At 30.9% G+C, this 13028-nt stretch overlaps 1 protein-coding gene across 6 annotated transcripts in view; it reads left to right on the top strand.

Moving 5' to 3' along the window:
* The window catches only part of TBC1D32 (TBC1 domain family member 32), a 171621-nt gene that overhangs the window by 96164 nt on the left and 62429 nt on the right, over nt 1–13028 (top strand). For 5 of the 6 annotated variants that reach the window (XR_012489220.1, XM_074309986.1, XM_074309982.1 and 2 more), the window contains 4 exons: nt 1619–1741; nt 2182–2290; nt 3030–3123; nt 11218–11343. Coding sequence is in view for 5 of the 6 variants with exons in the window: in XM_074309986.1 (XP_074166087.1) it covers nt 1619–1741; nt 2182–2290; nt 3030–3123; nt 11218–11343 (452 nt within the window). In the remaining variant the exon portion in view is untranslated. The remainder of the gene's footprint in view (nt 1–1618; nt 1742–2181; nt 2291–3029; nt 3124–11217; nt 11344–13028) is intronic. The other variant, XM_074309984.1, reaches the window with a different exon arrangement.

Consider the following 13028-nt stretch of genomic DNA (forward strand, 5'->3'; position numbering starts at 1 on the left):
TATTGAAATATAATCAGTAGTTGTATCATGCTCCATAGATGTTATTTCATTTCTTAGAGTCTCAATTTCCCCATCTGGAAAATGAGAAGTATAATATTTGCCATTGCCTTATCTGCAGGATAATTGTGAGGGAAGAACTTATCAAACTCTAAAATAGTATACAGATGTGAGTGATCATAAATATCATGTAAGTTTTATTTAATCAGTTTTCTAATAAACTTGTAAAAGATGCAGTCTTTCTTATCTACAATCTAGAAAATTCGTTGGAATCTAGATTTTATAGATATAAGATAGGCATTTTTACTAGGCATCTGAAATCTATATATTATAAAAATATATTGACTTCATTTTGCCAGTGGTTAATAATATTAAATCCATTAGTAATATACTGCTGGTCAACATGGATTATTAATAAACAGCATAGTGAAGGAGCTAAAATACTTCTGGGAAGACAGACATTCTTCTTTAAGCAATTCTAAAAGATACAATTCTGTGGAATCAAACTGTTTTGTGCATTTTTGTATTCTAAATTTAAAAATTTTGCATTAAAACTCCATCTTAAATTCCTCATTAATAAGATTTACTAATCTCAAGAGTCCATGCTTTGGATGCTATACATTGGGTACCCTTTTTATTGTAATTTTTGATAATGGAAGTAAATTATATGGGACAAGGAAATTAAATAATTTCCAAGACTCATGATATATGCACATATATAACTATTGGTAATTTTAAATTTGTATTGACTTTGGGTGATTTTAGCTCATTATGTATTAATATTTTGTATGTAAATTTCTTTGGAAAACTTATTTGAAACTCAAAAGTACAGGTGAATGTTTACCATATATTGGATTATTTGCTATTTAGGGCAGGGAGTTGGGGAAAAGGGGGAAAAATTGGAACACAAGGTTTTTTAAGAGTTTGAAAAATTTAAAATTTAAAATTAAGATTTGAAAAATCCTCCATGCATATCTTTTGAAAATTAAAAAGTTTTAATTAAAAATAAAGTACAGTTAACATAATTTGGCATCATTTTATAAGAGAAAAAAAAAATTGGTATACTTACACAACATTTACCAAAAGAATGGAGTGTCAAGAACAGAATCGAATATTAGCAAAAGCGCAGTGGGAAGAAGTAAATGGCACCAAATCTGGATAAAAACAAGTACAAAAGACAGAAGGAGCAAAGAAAGTGCATCTGGACTTAATAGTTTCCTTAAGGTCTTCTTAGTCCTTAATGGGAAGCATGAGGACATATACCAGAATCTCTTCTTGTTAAATTTAAAAGGTATTTTCAATACTGTGTTAAGACTATCAATATAAACTTCCAGGTATTTTCTTTAGTTTTGCAAACTAAATAGGAAAGTGAAGGGCTAGTAAATATATACATATATATGTATACACACACATATATATGTGTATATATATGTATTTATAGTTATATTACTTAATATAATGAGTAAAATGGACATAAATTTATGTATGACCTTTTCCCCATTTTTTCTGTTCCTAATCACAAAGTATCTTTTAAGATCTAATGAATATTTTAAACTTTTCTTTATCCTAGATCTTTAGGCTTTTATCTGAATTTCTGTCATCTTCTTTTCCCAACGTACAGGTTATTGAGTGTATTATGCTGTGATCTAGATACTCTTCTACTTTTAGAATCTCAGTACCAGGTGTCTGCAATGCTGTTAAATGCTCAAGAGGAAAATATTTTAGAGATTGCTGGAGGCCACAGGTAAGAAATAACTCAAAACAAAACAAATAACAGAAACAACAACAATAAAACATGCTAACCAGAGAGGGAACCAATTTCACTAATGTGAGAGTTTGTAGATTGATGTGGCAATTTACAGTATATGAGAGCTTATAAAGAATTGTCAGTAATAAGGTATAGAAGAGATCTGAAAAATAATATAAGTCATTTATGGATATGACAGCAGGCCTAGAATCTGGAATACAGTTTCAAATCCAGCCTCAAGATACTTATTAGCCATGTGACCCTAAGGCAAGTCAGTGAATTCAATCTCACTTTCCTCATCTGTTAAATGAATTGGAGAAGAAAGTGTCAAACCATTCCAGTATCTTGCTAGGAAAACCCCAAGTGGCGTCACAAGGAGTAAGACTGGACTAAAAAAAAAAAAAAAAAAAATTAAAAATAAGAGTTTTGTTTTTCAGAGACTTTATAATTGATGGCCTGTCAGTAGAAAGAAACCATGTTCTCGTTAGAATACTTCTTATTGGTGGACCTTTAGAACGGATTTTACCACCCAGGGCACTAGAAAAGGTAAGCAAAAAAAAAAAAAAATTTCTATACATTTATATTACATACACACACTTTGAATTTGGTAACAGAATAGCCTAATTTAATATTCCATTATCTTTCTCACAGGACTGATTTTTGTTACCTATCTGAAAATGGAATTATACATATTTTTAATATCCTGCATTTATAAATGTTACTAAGGGAAAAAGACCAAAGCATATTGCTTCTTTTACCCTCTTCTGTGTATATTTGATTTTTACTTTCATTACACTATACTTTTTATAAATTAAAAAAAAATCCTCAACAATTTTAGGCTTCTATATTCTCAGTATAATTCATATTCACATAGCTTCTTATTTGCTAAGAAGGTTTTTTCTTAAGTATCTTTTTCTCTTGTGACTGAAAGAAAAAAATCAAAATACTGTAAGCAGAAGGGACAGGTAGATTGTTGAATAAAATTGATACTAACATTTTTTTTCTTTGAAGACTGTGGTTTTACTAGCATGAAATGATAGTAAAAGCATCATTGATTGCCTTGGCTAACCATAATAAATTTAGGTAGATGTTGGTGTTACATAGATTGGATGCTTGTATATGTTAATTTTTCATCTAACATATAATTAAATTTTAGTAAGCACTGTTTGTAGAAGTTATGTGAAACAAATACTATAGAATAGATTAAACAAGTTGTATAAATGGATAAAATGAAATAAACTCTTATTGACTCATAGCTGATATTATTTTTCCCTCTTCTATTTAGGGTAATGATCCATATCCTTGGCCAATGTTTTCATCGTGTCCTTTACCAAACTGCTATCTTTCAGAAGTTACTAAAAGAATTGATCCAAAACAAGGTAAAATTTCTGTTGTCATAAACTACATCATATGCACTCAAACACATATACTTCTTGCTATAATTGAGTTAATATAACATTTTATGAAGAATATAGAATAATCACTGTCATACCTGTGCATGGCATCATAAATACACTTATTAGTTCTATGTTAAGTGAATTGAATTTTTTTCTTATCTGTCTTTCTTAGTACTTACATATTTGATTTTTTTTTTTTTGTTGTTGTTCTTTAACCACTATATCTCTCTTGATTTTGAGATTTTGTTTTAAGAATGACAAATTTGGTTAAACATGAAAATTAGTTTTGTGTCTTTTCTTGAATTAACTTTATATGGGAACTTAGGATATATTAAGTATTGTTATTACTTTTATGTGCCCTGTTATTATGTGCCCTTTGCAATTTGGGGGGTATCTATGGAAAGAAATGATATATAACAAGTTCTTATTAAATGAAAAGATTAATATTGTGCCTTGTACATTATATATATATATATATATATATATATATATATATATATATATATGTCAGTTTGTCAAATATAGGTAATAATAATATGGGAATTCTTTCCATTGAGTCAGATCACAACTTGCTGCTTAATAGAGTTTAATTTTCTTGCCTACAATCACACAGCTAGTAAGTGTTAAAGGTAAAACCCAGGTCTTTCTGAGTATGTATATATAATACCATCTTGGTCTTTATACATGCATACTCTATCCTTGCTTTCTCCTACCCTTGTACCCCCCACCTCTTTGCACATTTATTCTAATTCATTTTTTAGGGATCTGTCATTTTATTAGTATGGTTACTTTCCAGACCAACATAAATTAGAATCCTCTAATGCACTGTTAATTGGTTTTTGTGTATTGCTGTGACCAAAAAAAAAATGTATTCCCCCAGTGGACACACATCAGATCATGATGAAGAGCCTTTTCTTTTGGAATAGATAATTAATCTAGCTCTAGGTCCATTTTCCAAATTTGTCTCTTTTTGCAATCTCTGAGAATATAAAAGGATAGCCTTTTCCCCCACTAAACTTCCTTCACAAAGATCTAGGAAGAACCTTTAGAGATATTTCATTGGGAAAATCCAACAAAAAAGCAAGTGAATTATATTCCAGCATATGGTAGTTTTTAGGCACATAGAATCTGGTAGGAGAATGCTGTACATAGAGCATTCATTCCGGGGACTGAGAGATCTTCAATTGGGCATCACAATAGTATGAAGTTCCAGGCAACTCCAGACTAATGCAAAGTGAGGGAATAGTGCCATTCTTGTGTTCTGCAAGAGATGGGATCTAGGTAGCACTTCCCTTTGATTCTCTTGGATATATTTAAATTGCAATACGTTTAAATCATAATTAATATATATTCTTAGTAAACTTGATTGTAAGGTAAAACTAAAAAGTTAGTTGGTAGAAATTAAAATAAGTTGAAAGTCAAATTTTTTTGTATTGTCAGTGCTTTAATATGATTATTTAAAATAAATTCTCTATTTCTTGTAAGATTTATGTATAATAATGAGTTTTTAATAACTTTTGAAATTGTTATTTATGATACTGTTATACTGAGACATATAACTATTGAAGCCCTGATTGATTGATATATTGTGGTAATCCTAACATTCTCTTCTAGCTTTGATTTCCCTCTAGACTGCTAGATATATTATCCCTTTTTCAGTATCTTCTTTCTTTTTGGTCCTTCAATTTCTCCTGAATTTCAACTGTTTATGAGGCCTGATTTAAATGATGCACTATGACATCTTAATGTTTCCCCCCTCTTCCCATGTCCTCTATCAAACACCTTCTCCCCCAAATCCTTGAATATTGTGTAACAATATCTATTGTCCTTTCTTTTCTTTTTCTTTCTACTCGCACTCATCTTGTTTTTCCTTTCTCCATTTTAATTATTAAGCCATCCCCTCTCTTCATCAGCACCATATTTTATTAAAATCAGAAGAACTTTCTCCTTAGGTGGTACCTAGAAAATTTAGAATTAGGTACTACTCAATGTATACCATTTAAATGTATAGACCTTTGAGTTATAAAGACAGTTGTGCTAAATAGACTCTTACATTTATCATTTAGAAGATTTCTACTTTAGTGTAGAAAATTTTATCCTTTACAGAGGTATTTTACCTTAAAATTTTATTGAAGCTAAAAACAACATATCATTAAAATTTCTCTTTGTTTTTGAAGAATTATAGGGGGGAAAGTTTACTAATATATAACTTTTTGTTTTCAGATTCTTTCCATTTTAGCTTGTGGTAACATATCATTCTTGATCATTCAATTCTATTGGTTTCTGTCACTATATTTGCATAGCTATTTATTATATGGGAATTGGATAGCAAAATGAATACTATTTAAAGTAGCTCTATTCCTTATTTTTTGAATATTTGGAAGGTATTAACATTTTAAAATACCCATTGTTAGATTATGTAATATTTTTGATAAGGTATATCTTCAGATGTCATATTTAGTGCTGGAAACAGAGACTGTGTTACAGATTAAAATATATATAATACAAAAATACTCCTATGAATTCTTTTGTTTTAACATAAAATATTTTTCGTGCTGTAAATTGAATGATCTGTGGAGTATGTTGATTTCATAAAAAAAAAAAAAATGAAGAAAATTCTGGCTAGAACTTGTCTTATACATTTCCTAAATTTTCAAGTATGAATGAATTCTGTGAAAATCCATTTTGAATTAACAAGTTCTACATGGTACAGGCATAGCTCTTAAAGATCACCTATCTCTCTGTACAGACTATTAGTTACATAAATCTGTGACTTAAAAAATAGAACAAAGTACTAAACCTTTTTTCTAGGAAAAAATGTTTTCCATTCAATATATTATTTATTTCATAATATAGTATTATATATTTGCAAACTATTTTATAATCATTCTTTTAAAATACTCACATCAGCTATATAAGCATTGTAATATTGTAGTTAGGTTTTTATTTGTTTGTTTTCCATTGAGGAAAAAAGACAGTAAAAGTTAGCAACTTGCCAACATTAGCAAACTGTCTCTTATCTATTCATAGCAATCAGGGGGAAAACATACTGTTTATTTCCTGTATAAGAAATAATAAAATACATTTTTTTTTACTGACTTATTATGAGTTTTGATTAAGCAAACCAGTGAAATAGTTAATTCAAAATAAGGGATTTCATTTAAATATGTATGTTTTTGATATTTTGAGAAATTAACAACAGTTTACATAAAATAATGAAGGCATGCTAAAGATTCAATCTCAAAAGAAATGTCTGGAATTCTGTCAGACTTTCTTCTCTTATACTTGTTTTCAACTCTTCTTTGTTCCATCCTCTGTGCAATGAATGATATGTCTTTCTGCTATGACTAAGTCTACTATGAGATACCTCTCCCTCCTCATGGCATCTTCCTTTTAATGATATCTCTCCCTACTGTAGCTAACTCTGGATAGTCTGCTAAACTCCTTTATGGATTTAGCTTACCAGTCAATGCCATACTCATGCATCATGGCATATTCCTTTAATGACTTCTTCCAAGGCCCTTTCTTTGCTAACTCTAATGCTCTCCTGAATTTATTTCTGCTTACCCTTCCTGGTGCCTATTTTATCTCTTCATTTTGTTTCTAAACACTTATCATAAATAAAGATACCTTTTGACAAAGAATATACCCTTGTGAATTTTTCACATGTGCCTTATGCCTTGTATTTCAAAGTAGGAATTACTACTCTGACCTCATCATTTTTTAAAAATAATGACAAGACTCTTTAGAAACATTTTACTGTCATTAATTTGCCATCCTGCAGTTTTCATCAATATTTATCAAAAAGAATTGATTTCTTTAACATTTATTGAATTTGTGCTCTTTAGAACTCAATAGTGTCCCATTTTATTTATTCATCAGTTATTCTAGTCAGTCATCTAACCCCTGGGGCTGAAGGTAAACAAATTGAATACCTTATGCTACAATTAGAATCAACATCTTCAAAAAATACACATTTGGAATCTATAAAGATCCAGGAAGAGTTATTTCCTATGAAAAGCTTGCAAAAGGAATGTGTCAAACTAGAAAGGAATAAAAGACAATTGGAAGAATAAGTAGTTACTCTTAAGCATTATTTAGAAATACCTAAACTAGAATACAATCAAGTAGAACAAGATAAACTGGAGATTAAAAAACAAACAAGGCAGAGATCTCACATCAAGACTCTGAGACAGAACCAGAGGGATACAGAAAGCTTTCTTCTCAAAAAATTAAAAATCAGAGATCATCGTTAAACAAATCAGATTCACTATAAGTCCATTTCTGGAGCTACCTCATGTTGGGATTCTTGATACTTCTATTCCCTGCCTAGAAAAAAATGCAGTATATTTAATTAAAACATATTACTATTGTATGGAAATACTTCATGGACAATTGTCTTAAAAGAAGATGAATCATCATTATTTCTAACATGGACAGTTGTCTTAAAAGAAGGTGAATCATCATTATTTCCAACATGGAAATACTGTACTTAAAGAATCTATACTCTTAAAAGTACATTGTGAACTCCTTGGAGTCAAGAACTAGTTCTCTCCCTTCTTTTGCATTTCTTGGGGCACGATACACAGTGTTTTTTACATAGCAGGTGTCCAGTTCAAATTTTATAGATAATTGAGGGAATGAAAGTGCAGGTATACAAGTACCTGCAACATTACATTACATGCTATCTGTATTAATTTTTTAAAATGTTTATGTATCCATTTTAGCACTTAATCATTTCTAATCTGGCCTGTGTTTTCATCCTTATAAGGAGTTCCTACTTTGGAACTTGATCTACCAATATAGATCACCAGCTGCTTTGTAAACTGTTTAGGGAGTTGACCTTAGAAACATTTTATGTGACTTATCTAGACATGTCCAACAAGTACGTGTCAGAAATGACCCAAACGCTTCTCAGTCCCCAGGCCCTGTCTATCCACTAAGTCATATTACATTTTAAATTGAAATTGTCTCAATTTCCGGGCCAAAAAATCCCTCAATATTTTAAAATAAAGACTCAGTATAATCACTGTATGTGTTTAAAAGAAAATTATTTGTATGAAACAGGAATTGGGAGAACCTCTGTAAACTGTTTATTCATTTAGCTTAACAAGCACTATGTTTTATTGGACACATTGGATTTTCATTATTTATGTAGGAGTCTATTAGAAGATGATCTTGAAAGTAAGGTATTCCCTATGAGAAAATATAATTTTCTAATCTTACTAGATAAATACTTATTAACTAACTGAAATATCCATTTCATTAGTAAGTAATATGTAGCAGAATCTAATCATAGGTTTTGATTTGGCTACTTTTGTTTTATCAGCCAGAGTCAATAAAATTCAAATGATTTTATTACAAAACTAATAATAGTACATACTTCAGTAAATCTCTTAGAATAATTTCTATGCAACAACTACTATAAACTTATGTAAGCAGATAGTGTACTTTTTTACTCATTTATGTTTTAAATATTTAAATGTTTTCATACTTAGAACACAAAATTTAAAATTGGGAGGATTTGTTATCTAATTTCCTACACAGTCTATAACTCTTCTGAAACATCAATGCCAGAAGTTTTTGGCCAGAAGCAGTGTTTATACATTGATTTTTTTTGCTAGTTGAATATCAGACAGTTATTCATTTTGAAATTTTAAGATTGGGAAATGCTTATGCCATTCAGGCTTTTTTTAAAGCTATCACTGAGATTGAGATCCTAATGTGTCCAGCCTACTCCCAATGTCCTGGCTGAAGTAACCAAGCTGGAATTGAGCTGTTTTTCAGTCTTTTCCGTTCCTGCCACATTTCTGACCAGGGACACTGAACTAGGGGCCATATCTACTCTCTAGCAATTATGAATAGAGTTGCCTAATCCAAGTCATGGTCCTTTTCCAGAGTTCCAGATGCAGAGCTCATGAGATGGTGATTATATTCTTTGATTCTTGCCCCTTCCTACATTTTCTGTGAAATTTGAATAACACATATTATAAAATGGTTGCATTTAATGTGAGGCAAAATTCAGTTAATTTGATATATATGAGCTAGTTGAAAGCTTTAGTCTATTGTTAAGTCATCATTTTGTACTTGTTCATTGTAACTTGTGGATATGATATACTACTGAATACTGACCAAAAGTTCTGTTACTTTTTTTTTCAAACCTTTAACAGTGTATTCCCCTCCAAAAAATAATAATAATAATACCAAATCACTGCCAGCCTGAAAAAGAAGAGGTCTATTATTATATTACAAAAATAATTTAACTCTAAAGTAGAATGAGATGTCAGAATTCATGAATCTCTGGCATGAAATATTATAAAATGTGCAGACAAAATAAAAAGGCAAAATTACATTGGTTAGTGTGCAAACAACTACAAGGATTAGTGATCTTGCAGTAGTGGAAACAGAACTGTATGATTGCAAATTGCAATCAAAAGCACATTTTTCTTAGAAGAATATTCCATTAAGCAATAATACTTTTAAGTGACTCTAATGTTCCAGGAATTGGTCTTAGGAATGGGGATAGGAAGAAAGGCAAAAAGCACTTCCTACTATTGAGGAGCTTACAATCTAATGGAGAAGACAACATAAAAACAAATATGGACAAATAAGCTACTTAGGATAAATGAGAAATAATTAGTAGAAAGAAGACATTAAAATTAGGAAAGATTGGAAAAGACTTCCTTTAAAAAGTGGAATTTAACTAGACTTTGCAATGAAGGCTATTATAGAGATGAGGAAGGAGAGCATTTCAGGCATGGAAAGAGCTAGAGAAAAATGCTTAGAACTAAGTGTTTTATTTTTGGAACAACCAGAAGACAAGAAGTATTTGTGTGTGTGTATTAGGGATGAGGGGTGGGAATGTAAGGTCTATAAAGATTGCAGAAATTAGAAGAGAGGAGGGCATGTTTTCAAAAGATGCAGTAAGACAAATCCTTGGCAACAGATTCATTATGATGGGTAAGAGAAAGTGTGGAGTCAAGGATTATACTTTGGTTAAGTGGGGAACTGGGAGGATAGTGATACCTTTGATAATAACAGGAAAATTTAGAAAGGGGAAGGATTTAGGGGAAATGTTAATGAGTTCAATTTTGGGCATGTTGAATTTAAAATATGGAATGGGTATCCAGTTTAACATACTGAAAAGCATTTGGAGAAGGGAGACAAGGTCAGTAGAGATTAGAATTTGATAGATTTGAAAATTATCAGCATTGATATGATAATTCAATCCATGAGAGTTTATGAGATAAGGCAGTATAGAGGGAAAAGAGAAGAGGGCCCAAGACAGAGCCCTGTAGGATACTTAGAGTTAGTGGGTGTGATCTGAATGAGGATCCAATACAGGTGTCAAATAGATGTCAAATGGGCATGAAGAGAACCAAAAGAGAGTAGTGGAAAATCCTAGAGAAAAAGAGCACAACAAGGTGAAAAATGTGACTTGACAGTGTCATAGTTTGCAGAAGGGTCAGGAAGGATGACAATTGAGAAAAGACCATTTTATTTGGCAATTGAGAGATTATTGATAATTTTGAAAATGATAGTTTTTGTTGAATGATGAAGTTAAAAGCCAGATTGTAGGAAGGTAAGAAAAAAATGAGAGGAAGTGAAAATACTTATTGTAAATGGCCTTCCTTCAGAGGTAAGACACGAAAGGCAAGAGAGATAAAGCAATATTGAACAGGAAGAAAGGCTCAAATGAGGGCGTTTTTGTGATGTGGGAGACAGGCATTTTTATAGGCAATAGGTTAGGAACCAGGAGACAAGGAGAGAACAATGATAAATGAGAGAGTGGCACATCGCTGTGTCACCATAAGATGCCTTTCAGCTATCAATATGTGATTCTATATTAAAGCATTTTAGTTTCAGAAAGTTATAATTACAAATAAATACTTGTAGATTTGTATGTATAGAAATATATAAATAGTTCAAGATATAATCATACTTATGGGAAGTATATTTTATTCATAAAACATTGTGTACTTGTACTATGATTTATGGTTGTTTATGTTACTTATTTCCACTTGATGTTTCATTTTCTTATGAGAATAACACCACAATGTCTTTCTTTTTAATTAGATAGTGATATTGGGAAACTTTTATTAAATTTCAAGATTTCTGAAAAACAAACTGAATGGATAGAGAACTGCAGAGTACAATTTTGCCAAACTATGAGGATCAAACCTAATATCATCAGTGGAGCCGGTGAGTTTTAGAAGAATTTGGCCATTAAGTGAAATGAAATAGAGAATCTCATAATGACTACTATAAAGAGAACTTAAATTGACTAGAAAAAATTGTATGAATGTCATTGACATCTGGATAATATGGACAGCGAAAAACCACTCTCTGGAAGTTACCTAGGGTCTTTGGTTAAAATGTGGCAAATTATCTTTTATCCTCTTATTTAGATGTTTACTACTTGTTTTCTGCTCCAGACCCTACAAAGTATTTCAAATTAATACATGAAAATCTATATTAACTAGAGATATATGTGTTCAGATTTTAATAAATATGTACAAACAAAGTCCCAGTATGTGCTTGAAAATGTGAAAGAAAACTGAATTTTCTGTTAGCATTGTTCAGAGTTAATTTTATGTCAGGCTGATAAAACAGCACTGGTTATTATGAAGATTTTTCTAAGAGCTTATGAAACTCAAGGCACTGCCATTAGTCATATTACTTTAATTTACTGCTGAGAGTGCTCATGAATAAATCTAGAAAAAGGAGTATTTATTGCATACCTACAGCATGCCTTGTGCCCTGCCAAGAGAATTGGAACTTGGTTCAGAGGGCAATTAGGTAACAATTTTCTGGCTAACTAACCACCTACCTCATTCTTAATAATGGTCAAACCTTTCAACCTTAAAAAAATGAAAGAGAAAAACTTACTGAAGTGATTCAGCATATGTTTTTGATTTCAGGGATAAACTCTCACAACTCTTCATTGTTATACATATACTATATAGCAACTTAAACATTTTATGATTTTGGGATAACAAGTCAGTTTCTAATTTTACATTTCTTAGCTTCTTATCATTTATTAAAATATGTTATCTGTGGATATCACCTGGCATTTCTGAGCAGAAATTTCCAGATAAGCAAATATAAATATGCTGCTTAAGGCTAACAGTTTATGAAATTAAAATCAATAATAAAATACCACTGAAAATTAGCATACTCTACCAAAGACTTTAAATCATCTCCTTTTACTGAAGAATGAATCAATGTTCAGACACATAGATAGATATATAAATTTATTAAACTCTCACATAACATTTTCATTCCTCTTCTACTTTATGGGACTTAATACCTTATATTGTGGTCTTAAGAATTGCTGGCACACCTGAGTGCTTAGTTTACTTCAATTGCTATTGTTTCAGAGAAAATTTCATTTAACAACATATGAAAGAGCTCTAATATCCACTCTTCCACTTTAGTATCCCTATTTCTCCTGTATATTCTTTTTTTTTTTTTTTTTGCTGAGGCAATTGGGATTAAGTGACTTGCCCAGGGTCACACAGCTAGTAAGTGTTAAGTGTCTGAGACCAGATTTGAACTCCGGTCCTCCTGAATTCAGGGCTAGTGCTCTATCCATTGCATTAACTAGCTGCCCCCATCTCATATATATACTTAACATCCAATCTACTATTAGATGGGAAAGATTCACAACTAAAGTTGAATGTTAAATATGTTTATATGCTGATAGTTCACAAGCTGCATGTTTTTGTAGACTTCATGGTAGGATGCAAGAAAGACCTTAGTTTCTCCATTAGAATAATGAAAAAAATTAAAATCATTTTAGTCATTTAAGAAGACTGTATGCAGATGGCATATACATTTATACAATCCTCAGTGTTTCATGTATTTTATTGGCTTTCCTTTATCAC

Source organism: Sminthopsis crassicaudata, chromosome 4 (assembly GCF_048593235.1).
Source record: "Sminthopsis crassicaudata isolate SCR6 chromosome 4, ASM4859323v1, whole genome shotgun sequence".
Taxonomy (NCBI): domain Eukaryota; kingdom Metazoa; phylum Chordata; class Mammalia; order Dasyuromorphia; family Dasyuridae; genus Sminthopsis; species Sminthopsis crassicaudata.